The 22,863-nt window shown below is 32.5% G+C and overlaps 1 protein-coding gene across 1 annotated transcript in view; it reads right to left on the bottom strand.

Annotated features, from left to right (window-relative positions):
- LOC129514645 (low-density lipoprotein receptor-related protein 1B) overlaps positions 1-22,863 on the bottom strand; it is a 1,831,349-nt gene that overhangs the window by 640,712 nt on the left and 1,167,774 nt on the right. Inside the window, exons 20-21 of the mRNA XM_055333402.1 lie at positions 22,247-22,414; positions 5,979-6,161 (exon numbers count right to left, since the gene is read on the bottom strand). Coding sequence (XP_055189377.1) covers positions 5,979-6,161; positions 22,247-22,414 — 351 coding nt within the window. The remainder of the gene's footprint in view (positions 1-5,978; positions 6,162-22,246; positions 22,415-22,863) is intronic.

The raw sequence follows: 22,863 nt of genomic DNA, 5'->3' as shown, positions 1-22,863 counted from the left end.
CAAACATAAATATTATTTGAAATTTTATATGAATTTATAAAACTTTTGTGAATTGACTTTAATTAGATGTAATTTTGTAAATTTAGAAAACAACATTTTAACATTATTACTTTTTTTGTTTTAGCTCCTCTGGTTGAAGATGGGAAACTATTAGAAACAAAATTAAACATTCAAGATTCACAAAACTAACTATATGTTAAATATAAATAATTAAAGTTTCAGATGATTTCTTCGGTGATTTTATAGCATTTATATTTTTGAAGTTGTTAGAGGTTAAAGAATCACTAAGAGTTTCAGACACTGCATACAAATCTGCAAAATTATGAAATTTTATTTTGAGCAATGCTTTAGTTATATTCCATATGTTCTTATATGTACAAATCTTTATTTTGTAAAAGTTCTCCAATCTCATTTTGAAACTCCACTGAATTAAGATAATGAGTACTTTCATTATTAAAGTTCCAAATTCAAGAGTGGTTTACTCTTCATAATTATTAGATTTATTATGCTATGATCAGGAAATTTTGTCTGCATCATTTCTACTTCTTGGGACTTAACTGAAGTTATTTATGACAATAAATGCTCATTAAAAACAAATCTCTCTGGAGCCTTGTAAAAAAAAAGGTTCATTTTTTTTGTTTTTACTTCTAAGAATAGAATTATATTTTATATATATAAAATATATATAACTATATTTAGATCTTCTCCATTCTTGCTTAGTTTTCTTCAATTTCATTTTTAATAGGCTAGAATAAGTGAGTAGAATTTCTTGCTTCTGAAATGGTTTTTCTTATTGTGGTTTCTGTAATTTTTGCTGTCCATAGTATATTATTTAATGTAAGATATTTAGACTGCAAAACCTTTATTTGAAGATTGCGTTTTTATCATTTGATTTTGTTTGGTTGGTTTTGTTGTTGTTGTTCATCTCATTAATATTTTACTTTGGTCCCTAAACTTAGCTCTCTCGTTTTCTCGTTAAATCTTATTTTCTGATTGCCTTAATAATTTTCTTAGTGAGGATTAATGTGGAAAAATGCCTTGTGATTTATATGACTAAATTATCTGGAATAATATTTTACCTGGATATAGAATATTAGCCTGAATGTGTTTTTCCCTCAGCTTCTTATTACTCCATTTTCTTGAGGCATTTCTTAATATCTTCTTAGATAATCTGATTTTCTTTCTGGTAGTTTCAGTATCTGATGATCTGCAATTTCAAAATGACTTATAGAAGTTTGGGTTAATCTCATTAATTTTACCCAAAAGACTGAATGCATTTCTTTATGAGAATTAATGTTCTTCAATTTAGGGAAAACTTAGTTATTCTGCATGTTTGTGTATGTGTGCGTGTGCATGTGCGTGTGTATTTATACCTTTATTCTCTTATGGAATTTCTTTAAGTATCTGTTTTAGCCTTCCAACATAGATCTCAACTGCTCTTTTTTTTTCTCTTTTTCTGTGATGTTCCTGAGTTACCTGTATGTTATTGTTCAATTTGTTTTCTCTGTGTCCAGCCTAGAGTTTATTTAAAGTTCCATGGTGGTGTATTTCATTACTAAGTATAATAGGTATCACTTTCTATCATTTTCCACTATTTTCTGTTACAATTATTTTGCTCATCATATTTATATCAATATATCATACACCTTCTGTATATATATATATATATATATATATATATATATATATATATATATATATTCTTGTTCAATTTAGGGATATTCTTTTCCATTTTTTTCTCTTTGAGGATCTCAAACATACTTATTTTAACTCTTTTTTAAAATCATCACCATCATTTAAACATCTCATTTTCGGGATCCCTGGGTGGCGCAGCGGTTTGGCGCCTGCCTTTGGCCCAGGGCGCGATCCTGGAGACCCGGGATCGAATCCCATGTCGGGCTCCCGGTGCATGGAGCCTGCTTCTCCCTCTGCCTGTGTCTCTGCCTCTCTCTCTCTCTGTGACTATCATAAGTAAATAAAAATTAAAAAAAAATTCTTTAAGAAAAATAATAAATAAAAAAAAATAAACATCTCATTTTCATTTAAGCTTGAGTAAATTCATTTTATGATTGATTTTTGATAGCTGGTTTTATTAGATATGGTTTTCCTCATGATTTTAGGATTTTTTTTTCAATCTCATCTTGGATAGGAATTTTCAATTTTCTCTCTGACTTTATGTGTTTACTCATCACTATGTACAGGTATTTCTGTTTCTACTTCAGCCCACTCCATCACTACCCCCTCTCTTGGTTCAAAAATACATCCTGTATTTGTCTCTTTATCACTTGCAGTCCCTAAGCTAGTCAGAGTCTTGGCTTGATTGCTATGCCTATGTCCTCCCATCTCTCTAGACACACAACTTCTTTGAAGTAGGAAGCAACCAGCGGTAATTTTTTCCTCCTCCTTTCAAAAGCAAAGGAGTCGCACTCCCGTTTCTGATTTTCAGCAGTGAGCCTGGTTCTAGTCCCCAAATTCATGTGGGACAGCTTTATTTCCCATTAAACCTAAAATCTGAACATCTGTTCTTTACTGGCCTCTAAATCCAATCTAATCAGGCATCCAGATTTAACCCAGCTCACCATTTGTTATTCTATTTTATTTCAGTTTATCAGAGATATATTTTGTTTGTTAATATGACTGTATCTCTCCATTTTCTCCTGTTATATTTTATCATCATCTTTATGTGTTTTTAACAGCAGAGAGAGGATTCAAAGTGTGAACATAAAACTCCATCTTTATGAATTTTTTTTCTTATGCCTTCTTAATAGCATTAGTAGTTCATTGTGTGAATGCACCGTAACTTTGAGTAGTTTCTCTAGCTATGAGCAATGAATTATTTCTAGTTTGGAAGCTATTAAAATGTTGCACTAAAAATCTTTTTGTATATAACTTCATGTACTCCTGCTCTTCTTTACATGAATTTCTAGAAGTGAAAAGTTTGGGCCAAATTTATATTCTTATCAACAGGTGGAGGGCCTATTTTCCCCATAATCTTGGTATGGGGAATCATTGCATAATATTAAATATTTATTTTCTTTTGTCCAAATGAAGAATGCATCTCTGAGTGTTTTCCATGAGAAGTAGACATGAAATTTCTTCCCCTGATTCCTCAACAATAATATAACTGCAACTTGTTGGTCTGGATGTGAGAGACCAGAGATGAGAGAGTGTAGTTCTTGGTCAAAGAGAGTTCCTTTGAAATAAGAAGCTCTTAAATATGCATTTTATTTATTATTTATTTATTATTTATTTATTTATCTATTTATTTATTTATTCATTTGTTCATTCATTCATTTTTCATTTAGAAGCTCTTAAAAATGATTGTTTTGTACTTTTAATTTAGCTCACATTCTCTTCTATAGAGGAATGAAGTAATTTATTAATGTGCCTACACTGTTACTCTATTAGATGGCAATTTATGTATAAAAAGAAAAGCCACTGTAACTACCAAATGCAAACTGATTATCCTGAAAACTCTTAAATATTTAAGCTAGCATTTGGAAGTCTTTGAAAAATAAATATGAATCCTGAATTCAGCTACTTGGGTAGTTTAAAGGTCTTTTAGCTTATAAGACTAATAATTTAATTAGAGTAGATTTTAAAATATCAAAACATTACAAGCATGTACATATATTTAATCCAATATTTATATTTAGTTATCTTTTATTCTGCAAAATTCAGAAGTGTGCATATATGAGTTATGACTCCCCAAATTGTTTGATATATGTTAGGTTTACTATGTTTAAGCGACAGATTAAGTTAGAAGCAGATTGATGGTTAAATTATTACCTTTCATATTTCGCTTTTATTTTTTTTTTATTTTATTTATTTGCTAGGTGTGTGTGTGAGAGAGAGAGCACTTAAGTTCTATTCTTTTAGCAAATTTCAGTTATACAGTTATAGCCACATTATACTGTATTTCCCTTTTACAATGCAACAGTTTTATTTCAGTTCTGCTTTTTTACATTATATTTTGGTTTACATGTCGACTCTTTGATACATACATGTGGTGTTTTATTAAAAATATTATAAATGTATAATCCAAATCCCAAATCAACACAAATAAAATTATCTCTCAAAATCCAATTCTCCAAAGACATCCAGTGTATGGGATCAGCATATGCTACCCCTCAAATATGCCACTTTTATATGAGGATTATTTTGAGCTGAAAGCATTTGAGATTCACCAGGTGTAGAAAGAAACTTTCTTATAGTTTCCCTTATCTGAGTATAAGCATAAAAATTTGAGTAATGAATACTGCCATAAATCCTTTTCTAGGGAAGTCTTATGGCCATAAAAAAAATAGAAATTCAGTGCCAAGATGGACCTGCACACATTTTATTAACTAGCTCTTATTGTCCATTAGTTCTCCCACATATTTACCTATCTATAATTTGCCATCCCTATAAACTCAACATGCTTTTCCTTTCTTTTGTCAACTTTTCACAAATTTACTATTGTTTGCTAAGATTCTATATAAGCTCAAGTTTCAACCATCCCATAGAATTACTTATCAGTTTTCCCATGTGCATGTATGATATATGTATATTTTAAACTTTTTTCTTTTTTCTTATTAATCTGTTAGTCTGATTTAAAGAGCCACAGCCAATGAATCTGATGTGAGTAAAGAAAAAGGATTTTCTTCTTATTACTTAACATGTTATTCATCTATTAGTTTTCAACCAATACAGGATGTTCCAAAAAGATAATTTCTGAATTTAAAGTCACATTTTTAAACCAATAACCCCAAAGCTAAGACATTTAACCTACCAATTGAAAGAGTCACATAATTTTTAAAAATATTGTTGGAAAAATAACCATTTTAAAAGCACAACTTCCTCATTAAGAATGAGCCTCAGGAGTATTTAGTTCTCTATGCCCATGTTAGCTTATATTTATCTCTGTATTTTTTAGTTGAATGCTTAATTGTGGCCACAGAAGTGTGTCCAAATAAACACAATTTCTTTTTATAACTTTAAATGCCCATGGGCCATGTGGTTTCCAGAGTGTTTGTTTAATCACAGCTGTGATAATTTTTCATTTCTACCTTTTGGTTGAAATACCTAATAAGGAGCAAAATGAATCAACAAGAGATTAGGCAGTTCAAAAAGGCAATTTCACCTCATCCCAGAGATGATTCCATAATATATCCTGAAATCTATAAGAATTGCTTCCATGGATTATTTGTTTGATGATATGGCCCATATCACAAATTGTACCATAATAGTTAATTGTAATGTAATTTTTCTCTAAACTTCAACTCATCATCTGGTGTAGAGAGGAAAATAAAGAAGTTGGTTTATTGTGTTAGGTCAAACCTACTCTGTATAGAAAAATGAAATACAACAGTCATAATAATAGAATAACATCATAAAAGTATAAAAGCCTCAGTGACTTTCAAAACAAATCAACAGTTTGAATGACAGCCATCACCTTTATCTTCATGAAATCTAGCAAGTCCACAATTGAATTTAGGAGTCTACTGCACTTGAAAATAAATGTACATAATTCTGCCTTTCATTCAATTCATCTTCATGAAATTTAGGGGGGAGGATTTATCTGTGGAAAGAGGAGTGCTGTCTATGGGTTTAGCACCCATGCCTCTTTCTGGAGTCTGAAATTTCAGACTCTGAATCCAGATCACATGGTTTCAAATCTCAATTCTGCTATGCTTGCTCTTTTGACTTTTTTTAACTTGAGCATGTTAAAAACTTCCCAGGCTTCAGTTTTCTTCACTGTGAATTGGGATGATGAAATGAGTTCATGGAAAAAAACATTCTTTAGAGCTGTGTTGGGCCCATCGATAGTTCTCCATACTAGCTAATATTAGGATTATTATCAAATATAGAATGTGAGCCAACTTACCAGAAACACAAGAAGACTTTTTTTATGCAGGTAAGATAAACACTGAGGATGTGCCAAAGGGATTCTATCTCCAGGATGCCCAAGGTAGAAGCTGAACCAATGTTCTGCTTACCTGTACTTCGACAGGAAAACTTGGTTTTGTGATCACACAGTCGTAAGGTCCCATTGCAGCCTTTTTCATCACTGCCATCTTCACAATCTTTTTCCCCATCACAGCGCCACAGATCAGGAATGCAATTTCCATCAGGGTGACACTGAAATTCATTCCCGTTACAACCGGCAGGAGAACGAATCTCTTAAATTGAAATGAGAGAGAGGAAAAGGGGGAAAGATAGGGGAGAAATTATACTTTTACTTGATGATTTTTTTTTCCTTTTCAGGCATTATTATGTTGCCAGAGAGAATATATTTTCACTTTAGTTGTTTAATAGCTATAATATTCTCTGATATTTGCAAATTCATTTTAGAAATGTTAATGATTAGAGGAAATGATGTTTCTTGCCTCCCACAGAATTCCTGAAAGTGCCACATATATTAGGAAAAGGAAGATATGTAGATGTTCTGTTGTGATTTGCATTAGAAAGACAAGAATAACATCTTTAAAGGGCTTTTCACTGTGGCATATAAAAGAGATTTCACAATCTGCACTAAATAGTAAGACTTTGGTTGCTCTTTTGACATTTTTAAACAACTTCTTTAAGGCCAGTAAGATGTATATAGCAAAAAAATCATAAGTACTTTCTGATTAACAATATCTTTGAAGAATGATATCCAAAATTTTGAAAAACAAAACAAAACAAAACAAAAAACTCCAGATAATAAACAAATTCTTTAGGACATAAGATTTCAATTTTAGAATGAGGAGAGACACACATAAGAACTTAATGAGGTACTATGCATTCAGGTTCAACTTATTGATTAATAATTCATACAGTTCCCAGATAATAGTATTCCTCAAAATCTGTTGACTATATATAAGTTAAATTCTACAGGTAAGAATAAGCAAGAATAAGGAAATGTAAATGTTGGGGATATGGATGCTTTCCAGTATAACAGTTGAATATGATTATCATTAGCAGTATTATAAATTTTTATTAATATCCAATATTATGAGACATCATATTAACCAGTGTCCCCAAATTCTGTTGTAAAAAAGATGTTAGTATGAAACATGAAGAGAAATCTCACAGAGGAAGACATAGACATGGCCAACATGCACATGAGAAAATGCTCTGCATCACTTGCCATCAGGGAAATACAAATCAAAACCACAATGAGATACCACCTCACACCAGTGAGAATGGGGAAAATTAACAAGGCAGGAAACCACAAATGTTGGAGAGGATGCGGAGAAAAGGGAACCCTTTTACACTGTTGGTGGGAATGTGAACTGGTGCAGCCACACTGGAAAAGTGTGTGGAGGTTCCTCAAAGAGTTAAAAATAGACCTGCCCTACGACCCAGCAATTGCACTGTTAGGGATTTACCCCGAAGATTCAGATGCAATGAAACGCCGGGGCACCTGCACCCCGATGTTTCTAGCAGCCATGTCCACAATAGCCAAACTGTGGAAGGAGCCTCGGTGCCCATCGAAAGATGAATGGATAAAGAAGATGTGGTGTATGTATACAATGGAATATTACTCAGCCATTAGAAACGACAAATACCCACCATTTGCTTCAACGTGGATGGAACTGGAGGGTATTATGCTGAGTGAAGTAAGTCAATCGGAGAAGGACAAACAGTGTATGTTCTCATTCATTTGGGGAATATGAATAATAGTGAAGGGGAATATAAGGGAAGGGGGAAGAAATGTGTGGGAGATATCAGAAAGGGAGACAGAACATAAAGACTTCTAAGCCTGGGAAATGAACTAGGGGTGGTGGAAGGGGAGGAGGGCGGGGGGTGGGGGTGAATGGGTGACGGGCCGGAGGGGGACACTTGACGGGATGAGCACTGGGTGTTATTCTGTATGTTGGTAAATTGAACACCAATAAAAATTAATTTATTAAAAAAAATAAAAATAAAAACTATGACAAAGAAAAAAAAGATGTTAGTATGTATTTTTCTAAATCGAAGTTTTAATGTAATAAACTTGTTGCTTATTTCATACAGCTATATTCAACAATTTATCTATATTGCTTCTATAATAGCAATTAATCTATATAATTATGACATATTTGAAACAGTTTCAGCTGACTTATCCATTACTTAAAGTTGGTTTGGTAAGAATCATGTGATTATGAGTTAAGATTAAAGTCACTTGAGGTCAAAGCTTACAATATCACTTACATCACCAAGGAAGCTATTTAATCTTTTTAGACCTCTATGTGTTTATCCAGAAAGTGAAGAGTCTACTGGATTGTTGTGTGGAATAAATTGGATATCTGTAAATAATTATTTTAACTACAAAATTTTGTTATTTTTCCTGTTATTTTCTATAATATAAATAGTTCATTTCCTGAATTTTTCTCTATTTAAGGACTTCCAAAACCTATATGTTAGGTGACACAATATTATTCAGATGCATAAAACAGACTTACTTCTAATTCTTAAGTATTTCTAGAGCAGTAATGCAGAAATAATCAATAACAACAAAAATATATAAAATAAGCCCCACTGAAGCAGGAATAAAGGAGAACATAGTTATTCCAATTCACAGAAAACCTATAGGGCTAATTTTCAAAGGTAACCACTGCAAAGAACACTTCTGTTTTTCACACTCAACTTACAGGGATGGCATTGACTTTAGGATGGCTTTGAAGTACTTTTGAAAAAGAGACTTTCTTTTTCTGCTTATCTAGTTATGCAAATCTTTCTGACTTTGGGTATATAGGGTCTTCACGATTAAACAAAATGCTTTCTTCCACACAAACAATCAACAAAGATGGTACAGTCTCTGCACCTTCAATATATCAGCAAACACCCATCATACATATTTAATTTGTTACCTATGGAGTCTACTATTTAGCAGGATGGCCTAACTACTATAGTGGTAAGGAATGCTGGGACAGGTCTCATAAGATAATCATGAAGTCTTCAAACTTGGAGTCTTTTTAAAGGTAATTTGAGAATCCTATGTGATTTCAATATTCAGAAAAAGCAAAGGAGACAAATCAAATGGAGTTCCAAGACCTAGTCAGCTCTTTAAGTGATTCTATTTTGAGGAGGCCAGCCTTCATGCAGTAGTAAAATGGCCTTTGGTTCTTTTTACTTACTACTTAAACTTCCTTGAAAACAAAATACAAACTTTGGCTCAACTGAATTTTATAACCTGTAGCATGAGCTCAGTCAATAATGTATAAAAGTTGTATTTCAGGTAATTGTCACTCAGTAATTTCAAATACTTAATAATGGAAGGTATAGTCTATTGATTTTTCTACATTCTGTAAAATAAGAGTTGAAGACTGGCAGCTCATATATTGAATCTGTCTCTCAGTATGTTTAATTTGGCAAACATACTATTGACCTCTTAAAAATATAAAGATTTCTTATTAAAAAAAAACCTAGATTTTCCAGTTTCTTGAAAAGTAAGATTCTTGGGCCAGCATCCTTGCAAGATAACAACTGTTTTCCTGCTTCATATGGGGCATTATAATTCATATGTGTGTGTGTGTATAAAATGTATATTATATACATTAGCATATGTATATGTAATTATAAGTACATTGTATATATATTATAAATAAAACATATTTATTAACAACTTGCTAATATACTGAAGAGCTGAAGATACTCATTTTTTTTTTTGTATTTTCCCTAGTGGATTTTTTTTCCTTGGAGGTTGACAGTAAGGTAACTCCAAACTACATTATCTTTTGTTTCTGAATCTACTTCTGAAAAGCTGTAGGGAAAATTTGATTTCACTCTTGCTTCAATATTAGTACTAATTTTATTCTCTTGTGCAAATTAGTATTCCTTCTTTATAAGTCCTTTTTATGGATATTCATGAATAATCCTGAAATTCATCATGCTTCTCTTTTTGCAATAGCTTCTTGGAACTTAGAGCCAAATTTAAGAATAATTTTTCATAAATGAATTTATTTGGATCAATCTCACCCTCAGATTTATTTACATTGCTAATCCTTTTTCTCCCTTTTTAAAAATGTCCTTCCTCGTTACAATATTTTATCTTTCCAGGTTATCATTTAGATTATTTATGGAAATAATCAGCATGCTAAGTAAATAAATAAACAGGATAGGAATATATAAGGAAATTTTGAAAAGAAATAACATATTTTACATTTAAAAGCAACTAATTAAAAAAATAAATAAAAGCACCTAATTGAGGAAACACTTTATTAGCTTAAATAAAATTAAATAGTATATACCAAATTCAAAACCATATTTCTATTCCTCTTCCCATCCTTTATTTCTACAGGTACTATGTTGCCTCAAAAATCTCAATAATAATGAAAGGAATTCTATGTCTAATTATCGTAAAAAAAATGCTTTGACTCTTCTAAATACATTTTGGATTTAGAGTCAAAGATCTAGTTTTTTAAAGTCATGTTAAACTATTAACTCAATGACTCAATGAGAAATTCTCAAGAATATTTATGTAAACTCATAAATCTAGATAGATTAACCTAATTCAAAAAAGAAACTTGCAAAAGGTAAATTTCTGTTTCAAGAAAAAGAGTTGCTTGTGATCCAGCAGTATGGCAACTTTACATATAAAATCTTAGCCTTCTAGTTCAGTGTTATTTATAGCTGGAAATAAGTTGTGGTTACACAGATGAAGGTGACACTGATGAAAAGGAGAGTATACTGCTATTGTCTGAGTTACGTTTTTTTTTTAAATTCTATTTGCATTTTCTTTGCTTTGCTTGGTATTGTTTGTTTTGTCTATTTGTACTTCATAAGTGAATCTACTCATTTGTTTTCTTATTCTAAATAAACATTTATCTTACAAGTCTAAATACAAATGTGGTATTTCCCTGAGGCTTTTCTTCTTCCTAAACTACTCACGTCTAAACCTCTATGGATGGGTATACTGTCTATTGAGTGGCACCACAAACAACCAGATCAAAATAAGTTTAGAATGACAGTATAGTCTGGAGAAGGAAATACAATAACACCATTATAAATATTCAAATCTAAATGATGAAACAATTGTCCTTTTAAGAATGCTTGCATACATGTCACTTACATATACCTCCTGGTCCTAGTTATACCATTTCCCCAACCTGGATTCCCTTCCTCTTTATATTTAATCTTTTAATGTCCATAACATTCTTTAAGACTCAGTTTAAAAAAAAAAACAATTATCTAGGATCTGGTCTCTTATTTTGGTGTCTGTAGATTCAAGAAATTCATGGGTAAGCTTTAGAGACCTATAAGATCTCAGATTTTATATGATGCTTTATGTTGTTATTCATCTTTCCCCTCTGTGGAAAGGATCAGAGCTTTTCCTGATTCACAGAAAACTCCAAGGAGAACGCCAAGACCAATTTCACACTTTCCTGTTTTCATTTTTAATTCTCATTCCACATACCTTGCATGTAAATAGTAGTTTATATAGCATTTGATTTTGCTTGTGCTTCAAATTCATCATATTATAATGGATTAAAATCCAGTGAAAAAAGAATCGCTCATCTGTTCCTTTTGATTTTGATTAAAAAAATTAAGACTGCTTATTGAAAGCACCCCATTTCACAGAAAAAAAAAAAACACAAATCAGTATGTTAGCATTTACCCAGATGATAAGCAGCAGAGATGATATTTGAGTCCACATAATTAAAATTAAGAGCCTGCTTTCTTTACCACTGTACCATTCTACCTTCTTGCAAGTCTTTTCTCCTATAGAGCTTAAGAATGAAGAGAAATAATTAGCTCATATAATAATCATGAAGTAACGATAAACATTTATGCTTTGTATTTAGAGTACTGTTGTTCAGTCTATTTATTCTAATAAATGTAATATTTATTTTATTCTGTTGCAAAGTTGTGATAAGATTTGGTCTCTTATGAAAATGAGACAGTACCATGAATTCTTACGACAGAGGAAAAGAGTTCTGCTCATGATTACAAGTCAGGCAGCAGGAGAGGGAGTAGAATGAGACAAAAGATATTCTGAACAAAAGTCAGCAGCATTCATAAAATTCTGTGGTGTGATGGAGAAGGGGAGAAAGAAAACTAGACAAGTGGGCAAGGCCTGGATCTTGAATGGCCCTGTATGCTTTTTGCTAAATGGTTTGAATTTAAGTCCAAAGGCTACTGGGAATCACAGAAAGACCTTCCACTAGTTTCTGACATGCTCAGATACATGGTATTTATAGATCACATGGGGAGCATTTAGACAATAAATAGAAAAGGAAAAAAATCTAAGGTTCTTTGAATTTACAAATATATATATATATTTATATATATGATATATATGTGTACATATGTATGTACTCCTATTTCATTAGCTCACTCAAAGTTTATACAAGTTCAGTAGACTGTTACACACACACACCTACATACACACACATTTTTATATTTCTTCCCTTTCCATGTCTCATCCAATTCCCTCACATAAACTAAAAATACCCCAAAACCTGTTTTTCAATGTCTGTTAGGTTTGGGTGTGTGCTGATGTTTAGAAATGTTGTCCTCTGCCAGAAAACACAGAAAAAAAAAAAGTTTTCTTTCCTCCTAACCTTCTTGCCAAATGAAATCTGCTTCTGTTAACAGTTGTTGATTTTCCCCTGGATGGAGAGCTGCATTCCTCTGAGGAGCCTGTGATGACCATTCCAACCTGAGTTCCAGGCCCACGTGGTTCTCCAGGGCCCCAGTTGTTTAAGCCTCAGGGCTTGGCAAACAATCTATCTTTGTAATATGGCTTGTCCCAGTGGAGTGTTAAAATGATGACTATGTTTATATGTATATGCTCATGCTGTTTTACTGTTATGTTTTCATGTTGCTGATGCTGGTTATATTTTTAACTAATGCAATTTTATTGTATTTTTGCCCCGAAGCTATTTAAACCAAGCATACAATTTGGGGAATCTAATAAATAAATAAATGCAGAGCCCTGAAGGAAATGTGGCAACTGATGGTGGAATTTATCCCAATATTTAAATGAATTCACTGTGACTAAATTCTTGCCGTTAGAAGACTAGTAACTATACAGAGACAGAAAGGAATCTTTTTCTCTGAAAGTTAAAAAATAAATGAAAATTAGGATTGAAAAAAATACACCATACTTTTTTTAAGTCAGAATTTTTTTTTTGCTTATAAAAATGTTAAAGCCCCCCCCTGAGAAAATATCTAATAATGGTGTTGCAAATATAATGAATTATTTAAACTGTGAGACCAATCTGGGTGGAAAAAAAAACTGACTTTTTTATTGTTTTAATGGAGTTTATACATTAACTTGTCATTCATTGTAAAATGCTTTGCAAAGTAAAAAAGCACTATGTATTGCATGTGCATTCAGCTTCCTGCATTACCTATAATCACCATGTGTCAGTTCCTGCTCAGTTCCTAGCCTGAATCACTATGCATTAATAATTCCTGTACCTAAGGCAGCTGTTTGCTCCAGATTCCCAAATATCCTTCACTTGCCCAAAACCACCGACAATCAGTCTGGCAGTATATCAATAATTTCATTTGCCAGCAGGGCGTGGACCACACCTTGGCCTTTCTGCCTCTGGAGACCCTTAACATCCCTTTAGGAAGTCAGGCTATCCTTGTTTTCTACAGATCCTTGGAGGAGGGTGCTTGTTAAAACCTGCCTCCTAGCCTGTCTAGGGCTTGTGTTGGGGTTGATGGGATGCACTGCTTTGCTCTTTTCCATGTTACATGGGATGGGTTCCCCAGGAGCTGCTGCCTGTGTGATGACACTATCATCTCGGCTGTGAACTAATAATGAAGTCAAGCCCAGGGCCTTCCTCTTCAATTTGTCCTTAATCCCATTGGACCTTGATGATGGTTTGCATGCCATCTAGATTATAGATGTTATATCATTTGATTATTAATCTGACTGCCTCTCCCTCGCTCCTACCCCAACACATTTTCAGGGCATGGTTTTTATGTTTTACTTTCAATCCTAGCAAACTCATTTTACCCTTGTATCTAGGTAGCCCTCACTGGAGATTATCCTGATAAGAAGCTGGATGGAACTATCAAAACTATTTATTAGTTCATGGGATATAATGGGAACTTTAAAAATACAGATATCATATTTCAAATCATGAATGTTTACTGCCTGAGTCAGTTAGAAAAGCAAATTTAGAAGAAAAATTTTAAAAAGATTAAAGAAAAAGAAATGGAAAAGAACATGTGGCTACCTAAGCACAAGTTTGATTATTACAATACTAAAATGATTTTAGTGTTGAAAGCACACATATAGACAATATACTTATTGAAGCAAAATTTCAAAGCGTGACTTTACCTCCCCCAGTAAGGTATAGAAGTGAAACCTATGTAAAACAAATAAAACATTGCTTTTTAGTTCATTAAAATTAAGTTTTGAGGCACCTGGGTGGCTCAGTCAGTTAAACATCTGACTCTTGACTTTGGCTCAAGTCATGATCTCAAGGTTGTGAGATCAAGCCTATTATTGGGGTCTGCCTGGGTATGGAGCCTGCTTTGAATTTTCTCACTCCCTCTTCCTCTGCCCTTCCCCACCTTTCCCTCTCTTTAATAATAATAATAATTAATAATAATAATAGACGAAATTAAATTAAGTTTTGATATTTGGAACTCTACCATGAGCATTCCATTTAGAATTTATATGTCGAATGATGAACTTTTACATCATCTAAATTTTAGTGCACAGAATGTACTAATCTGCTGAACTGTCTGTGTAACTGAGAAATCTATTTTTTTAATTTACTGTTCAAATTAGCCAGTCACCTTAATAGCTATGTTAGATACCAATTATTAACTAAAACAGGTTGCAATATACATATTATACATTTGGAATTTCTTGGTTTGGCAATACGCTTAGCTCACAACAGGTATCAAATACTTACTGGAAATTTTTTTTAAATATTGCTTTATTTAATTTGATTTTTTAAAATAATGTGAAACATTCTTATGTAGAAAGAATGTTTCTAAGCATATACATATAAAGTATATGTTTGAGGAAAGGCCAGATAGTATTATTTAGAAATTATTAATGGCTTGTCTTTTCTTCCTTTGGACTTTATTTCCTCCCCATTATTTTTTGCATTGTCTTATAAAGTTACTTCTATGGAATAGGAATAAAGGATTATTTAAGATTATAGTTTCTTTAGAACATTTCCACTTGCATTTTAAATGATAGGTCAGCAGGCTATGATATGCAGACCAATTTTGGTCCACTATTTGTTTTTGTAATAAAGTTTTATTGGAACACAGTTATAATCATTTGTAGACATATACTCTATGGCTTCCAGGACAGTGGAGTTGGGTCTTGCAATAGGCAAAATCTAAAATATTTACTGACCTTTTACAGAAAATAGTTGACGACTCCTGTTCTGAAATGGTGTAAATTCTGGTTATGATTCATAGAATATTCCATTTAAGTGTATACATATCAACAATATCAACATGCTGTGCTGAAAGGTTCTGATAGCAGTGAATATTCTCTACCAGGAAGGTCATGGCAACTTATGTGGATACTCTTATACACCAAAGTTATTTGGGGCAAGGTTTTAGATGCAAATAAGGACAATTAATTTTCTTTCGGAGGCCCATGTGTACACACATACCAACCTAAAACCAAAATAAATTTCCTAATAAAAAGTGAATAAATTGCATTGCTACATTGCAGGAATATAATATCTAAGTGCAAATTCAGTTATGCTTCACATAAATAAAGGAACAAAGGCTGACAGTTCAAATAAGTTCTGAAAGAAGCTAACTCCCAACTATTTCTATAGGAAAAAGGCAAAGTTCTGTTCTATTGCTTATTTCTTTACTCTCACAAAAGCGTGGCACTACTCAATTACTGAGAGGTGAATTAATTATTTTGTAGATCATCCATGCCCTTTGTCTCTTTTCTGTTTGTTGTTGTTGTTTTAAATTTGTCTACTTTCTGCCGAATGCCTGAAGTCCTACCATTTCACTGATAATTAGCCACAACTGGAGAATAAAAAAAATAATAATTATTTAGACTATGGAAATTAATTCAGTCTTGCCCTTATATTTTGGCTCTATTAAAAGAAGAGGAAAGAGGCTGAGGTTCTTCATTAAAATTAAGTATTTTTGTTACCTATTGACTTTTGTTATTAATTACATTGTTTAAAAAATAAGAGATGTTCCTCTGCTTGGTGTTAAGATGCGTAATTATTGTCTTAATACAAGAGCTAATTTTTTCTAAGAGTGTGGATCTATCATTAATTTTGTGTATAGTTAAGATGAAGATAATTGACTTCTTTCTTCCTATTTTTATGAGCTTTTTAAAATATTTTATTTTTAAAATTATATTTTTCTGATTCCCTTTAACTATACTGATAATCACATTGCTAGAAACATTGTGGATTCTCAAAACAGATTTTGTTATTAATTGTTTCAAAAGCCTTGAGTCTTTGCTCTTGATGTAAAAGTTGTTTGTAGCATTGAGGTTAAAATAACCTTTAAAGAGCTATTTTGTCCTGGAAAACAAAAAGAGATTTCCTATGGATAAAATCCATTAATAATTAACATTGTTTTGATATCTCAGTGTTAACATTTCTTGAGGAAAATAAATCAATCTGCGAGAGAATAAAGTTAAGCCAGATAATTTGTATCTCATTGAAAGTAGATATTATACCTCTAAATGTAGATAAAGTTTAAATTTGCTTTTACTTGTATTTTATCAGAAAATAATCTATATTTTCCTTAAAGGAGAATGATTAAAAATCATTGGAAGAGAAGATTAGTAAATGATATACTCAGCAAAATCATACAATCTTCCTCAAATTCAAAGACAATATTTTATTCTCAATAAAATTCAGTGACCGAGAAATAAGTTACTTTGATTGTGTGTTTTAGTAAAAATTAACTGAAAGCACCTTCAGAATATTTTCATAAAAGAAAACCAAAACAGATGATTGAATCTAATTGTATACAATACTATACAGTATTCATTGGTATCTTGTTTTCTATGTTGTTAGTATTAAGCTGTTTTGCTAAAACATGATGGGTTCAACTGAGATAGGATATGACATAGACTGGAAGTCAAGAGATACTGGTTTTAATTTCCATTCTCTCCATGCTTAAATGTGTAACCTAAGTCTTCTGCCACAAATAAAATTTTGATACTTGCACTCCTGTGGGTGGATTCAATTTCCCTAGGTAGGATATTATCCCTTTTTGGTTGGTCGAAGTCTGACCTTTCTGAATTTTCTGCAGACTTTAGCATAATTATTTGAATCTCAAACCTCTCCTGAAAATGTCTTTATGGATAAGTTTTCAGTCTCAAATCTCTAACACGGAACATTATCAGCTCCTCCCAGGAAACAGCATGTTTTGTTGTTGTTGTTGTTGTTAAATACGCATGAGAGTAATTTTATTTAAATGAGTCATTTACTTCATCTGCATGATAAAATAACTGTACTAAATGATCTTTCATTTTCTTCCAGCTTTCTAAATTTCCTAAGTCTATTAGGTGAAATTTTCATGGCTGACTAACATATACTTTGGGTGATTGAAGAAATTGTCTTTGTGAGACTGTCCACAGCTATTGTAATGACAACGTTTCAGAATCCACTTTACCAAGGAGAGTTGTGGGAGTGAAAGGAGAATAGAAACAAACAAAAGGAGACAGGCAGATTTACTGTGGTTATTAACTATAATGTTTCAGGTTCCTTCTAGTGCTCTTTGGAAAGTTTCATTACAATGACCTGTAATAAGTAGAAAGTTATTTATTTTCTCTTAAAGGAAAAATGAGAATGAAATTAAAATATAGTAATTATTTGGAAATCATATAAATGTTATGGATAAAGCGTTAGAAAAAAAAATGAAACGGGTGGGTTATATCCCATTGCTATGGAAGCAGGGAGCTGGATGGGAGAAAAAAGAACAGAAAATCTTTGCTTCAAACTCCAGCTGTGTAATCCTAAACAAGTATGTTAACCTCTCTGAGTAATCCTTATTGTGAGGATTAAGTGAAGTAACAAATGTAAAATGTCTGGCAATTAGTGGTTTGCTAACAGATGCTAACATCTTTTCTCCCCCACTAAATTATTGCTAACGGAATCTTCTCACTGGCACTTACTGTTAAATAATAAATACAAAAAAAAATTAAGCTCTACCCATCTTTCTGGAATTTACTATCTATTGGACAGAGATGATGTAAATAAAAATAAACAATAACAAAAGATAAAGGAGATGTCCTATCTACTTTATTTTATTGAATCCTGGATTGAAAGTGCAAATATTTATTGGGTAAGCAGAAGTGATTACACTTTATTAAAGAGATGTACATGAATAGATCAATACATCTAGTCTTGTACAACATCATAAAAATATCTCCAGGATCTGGGAATAAGGCAAAGAAACAGAAATATAAGTTATTAGATACATAATACAAAACAAATAAAGGTTGGATTCTGAGGGTGTAATCAAATTTTGCTCAATAAATAAACTCTTTCACTCAATAATTATTTACTGAGCATTTGCTGTATATCAGATATTGTACTTGAATATGAAACTACAAAGACAAAATTATCCTAGCTTCCTTCTTAAATCTGTGAACAGGGAAGTAGCAAGGCAAATGAATAAATGAATAAGGATAAAGCCCAACAGAAAAGTGAAAGTTTCCATAGCAGAAGCAAAGCTAAACAGTTAAGAATATGACCATGTGTAGGAATACATACTAATAATGTTATACACTTAACTGCCTAATGGATTTGGGAACTTGTTAAAGATTATTCATAATAAATCAAAATTGAAGGTCAATACACATTTAATTTTACATTTTCAGTTAGTTTGTATTTGTGATGTAAATAGGAGATCCCATATGTTCTATCATCACCCAGCTCATTTTCTTAGTGCAGCTGGCAGTAAATATTCCCTTTCTAGACAGCCAAACAGAAGGTATTAAAGAGCAATGACCATAAATCAGGGTCAGATGACCCTTCAAAGTAAAGAAAAAATCCAAATATTTGAGGGATAGTTAAATTGCATTTAGGAGAAATTGCAAAATTTAGGCAAAATCAATTCTAGAGAAGCTTGTTCCATTATGCAAGTTTGTGCTGCAATTATTAAGTATAATTTTTTACGACAATTTCTAAGTGGAAATTGACCTGGGGAATAGCTGTCTAAATATACAAAAAAAATCATACGTTTACTTTAAAAATGCCTTACTCCTTGGGAAAAATAAGGTTGAGATTATTCCCTCAAAAAGTAGAGGAATGAAACTATACATAATTCAAATGAATTAAACTGTCAACAATGAGATACGATTAATTCTATGTATTTGTTATTTTATAGATGCATATGTTCAGAGTCCCTTTCTCTCTCTCTCTCTCTCTCTCTCTCTCTCTACTTCTTTCTTTATTTAAATTTTTTTTTTCATTCTAGGCAGAGTTAAAGACTTGTAAGAAAAGACCGAAGTCTCATTTTAATTTTACTCTAGATGTCCTTACAGGTAAAACCATCTTTTTACAGAACCTTTCAATACTTAATAAATGGCCAGGCCTAAGGCTCTAGGAGGTGTTCCCTCCTACCAAATTCCTTGAGGGTCACTTATTTTTCCATTGGAAAAGCTATTTACCCAGTAGCCTTATAAAAAGGGTTATTTTAGAAAAATTTGCCAACCAAAGTAGTCAGAACAAAAAAGAAACCAGGGCTAAATTAATGATAAACAGGCAATGAAACCAAGGGAGGAATCCATGTGCTATGGATTGTCTTTATATGTCTCTCTTTCTTGTATACCCTGTGTGTGCATGTGCATGTGTGTGCAGGGCTGGCTAAAGATACCACATCTCGTTTGCCTAATAAGGGATCTTGAAGTGAGAGGAAAGACCAGCACAACATTAGGGGGAAGGAGAGGAGTATGAATTCATCTAGAAGGGGGCTAGCAATGAATACTTACACCATATAGTTGTTATGATGAAAAAAATGATCATCACTATAGAAATTCTTTTTTGAAAGTGGTTTCAAAAGAGAATATGAATTGAACTTAAATTCAAGAATTTTCTAAAATAAGGATTATATATGGAATGTTCCATTCCTGGTTTCTTCTGTTCATTTACTAGTAAAAGTTAATTCAAGAGTATTTTTGCTTTTTTGAAAGCAATTTGAGTGGAGAGAAACTAGACCATATGCTCTTTTAACCCAGGCAATGTACAGCAAAGTGCTGAGCAATTATATGGTGGCTTTGATCAGTTTTGACAGCCTGTCTTGAGGCTCAAGCCAGAATCCCCTGGTCTTTCTTCCGCAGCAGGTTTTGAGACTAAATTATATGACTAATTGCATCAAATTTCTACTTTACTTTTGCAATGACCTTACACACCTTGCATGTGCAAAATGACTTTCCTGATCAGCTTTAACAATTCTATGTGTCATGATTATTTTACAACTTCTGTGTCAGAATACATAAAGTAAATGATGGGTAAAAATGTTTGAATACCCTCTGAAATACTCTTCATTGCCTTGTACCAAAGTCAATGGTATGCTCCCTTTCTTCAATTCTGGTGACTGGTATTCACCAAGTATAGTATTTGATTAGGGAATTTATAATCTGATAAATATAAATTAGTTCAAGAAGTTTTCTTCATTCTTTTCTTGAAACATGTCCAAGAATCATGTAGATTATCTGGATCATTTCCTTAATATATTACCATAATCATATAAGAAATTCATAGTATTCACATTGACAGTATACCCTTTTCAGTAACATATTTGTGAAATTGAGGTGCTCTAAAGGTGAAGGTCATTAAGTAGACACTGATTCTATAATAATCCAAACCTAAGAAATTACCTAATGAGGTTACAAAGGGATGTACCACTCACTTTGGATACTCATGAAGCTAAAGCAATCTCTCCAAAACTTCTTAATGTGCAATGATCATTTTAACTTAGAGACAAATACACATAGAAAAGAACGATGGGATCTCATTTCTGAGATGAAAGTAAATTAACTTTGGGGCAATTTATCTTTCACAGCATATTAGGGGCAGTGCCAGCAGACCACAGATGTACACATCATGAGGAGCCTAAAAAGACATCTGTGAGGTGGGGGAAAATGCAGTTTACACTCAAAGTGTAACTTGGTAATTACATGTCAACCACACCTTAAATGAATGCTTCCAATATTTAAGAAAAAAAAGGAAAAAATATACTTTTATACCTTTTTCTTTTACATGCAAGGCTAGTAATAAGTGAAAATCTCTAGTTCCTATATATCAGTAGACCAACTAGAATAAGACAGAAAATGACAAAAGAATGAAATAAAGAGGGGTGGGAGAGAGAGAAAGAGAAAAAAGGGAATGAGGAGAGGAAGGGAAGGAGAGAGGAAGTGACAGAGAGAGAGGAAACAAAAGAAAGACAAAATGACACGTGTCAGAGAAAAAAATACAGAAATTTTCTATTTTATAAGTTGTTAAACATTTGCAGAAGACAAATATATGCCCCTGGAAAATACTTTGAAAACAATTCATTTCTTATGATCACACAATCTATGCCTTCCCACCCCAAGTACCCAATTCAGTAAATAAATCATGTTATTGTCTCTTTGCATGCTAGATTTTAAATACTGAACAGGGACCAGATTTCTCTTACCCATCATTCAGTCCAAGCACAGTGCCTGGCACAACAAAAGCTTTCAATAAATTTTTGTGGAATAGATTAAAAAGTAAATGAACCTTCCAATTTCTTAAGCAGAAAGAAAACTTCCATTAAAAAAAATGTTACTGATTGTATGAATGTTTGGCAGGCTAATGATTTTTTCTGTGACATTTCCAACATGATTTCTAATTTATTAACATGACCTATGGCTGATCAAATTTTGCAAGTAATGGATGCAAATGACAGGATCAAGTCTGCCCACGGACAATGCTGAGGCGCATGGTCACAGTATCCCTCTCTTTAGCATTCCAGAAGTCAGTCAGTTGGAATACATCATCACTTAATAGGGGGTTATTTCAAGCCTAAAAAAAAAACAAATTTGGTGTTGAAATAAAAAGTATACCTTTCTTATTTTTAGTTTGTTTTCCTTTTGGGAAGAGTTTGGGGTTTGGCAATTTAGGAGTTGGAGAGGATTAAAGGAGTAACAAGTAAAGCATCTGATAAAAGTAAGAAGCAAAAACCACAGAAGGAATCAAAGTATAAGGAGGTATTAAAATGAGAAACCAGAAAAATTAAAGAGTGAAAGTAAAGCAATCAATTATTTTACCCTGTTCCAAATATTATCTTTATATAACACTTAAATATTATATATCAATTTAAAAATGAGAGTTCATATCTTCACAAAATTACTAACCTTCCCTGGTACAATTGGTTTGGGCTTCATCACTGAAGTCTCCACAGTCATTGTCACCATCACAGGCCCAATGGCCTGGGATGCATCTGCCACTGGAACATCTGAACTGATTATCCAAGCAAGAGTGAACACAGCCAACCTCATCACTGCCATCCCCGCAGTCATCATCTGGAAAGAAGGATCAACATCAAGGAAGTGAAAAGTGACCCAGGAAAAAAACTTCTCTTATGAAATATCTAACATTTCTTTTTTCTACATAGAGTATTCCTTTGTGTTTGATAAAAGAATGATAAATTAATGATCAACATCTCCCATGAACAGTGGAGGGATTATATTCATTTCGATATTGTTTCACTTCGGATTAAACAACAACTACTTAACAAAGAGGGAAAACAATTCTCGCCTTTGGATTTTAAAGCTTAATTTCTATTTCACTCAGAAATGACTAACCATTGATGGAACAAATCGATGCAGCAGGAAATAATTATAAAATGGGAGGACAATGGTGACTGCAGGAATTTCATGAAATGATACAGCTGGTGATATAATTAGCATGGAAAATTATTGTTTAGAACTACAATCTCTATGCCCCAGACTTTATGACTATATCTTTAATT

The sequence above is a fragment of the Nyctereutes procyonoides genome, unplaced genomic scaffold (assembly GCF_905146905.1).
Source record: "Nyctereutes procyonoides isolate TBG_1078 unplaced genomic scaffold, NYPRO_anot_genome, whole genome shotgun sequence".
Classification (NCBI taxonomy): domain Eukaryota; kingdom Metazoa; phylum Chordata; class Mammalia; order Carnivora; family Canidae; genus Nyctereutes; species Nyctereutes procyonoides.
Note: the sequence above shows the minus strand (reverse complement) of the source record. Positions and strands in the feature narration are given on the sequence as shown.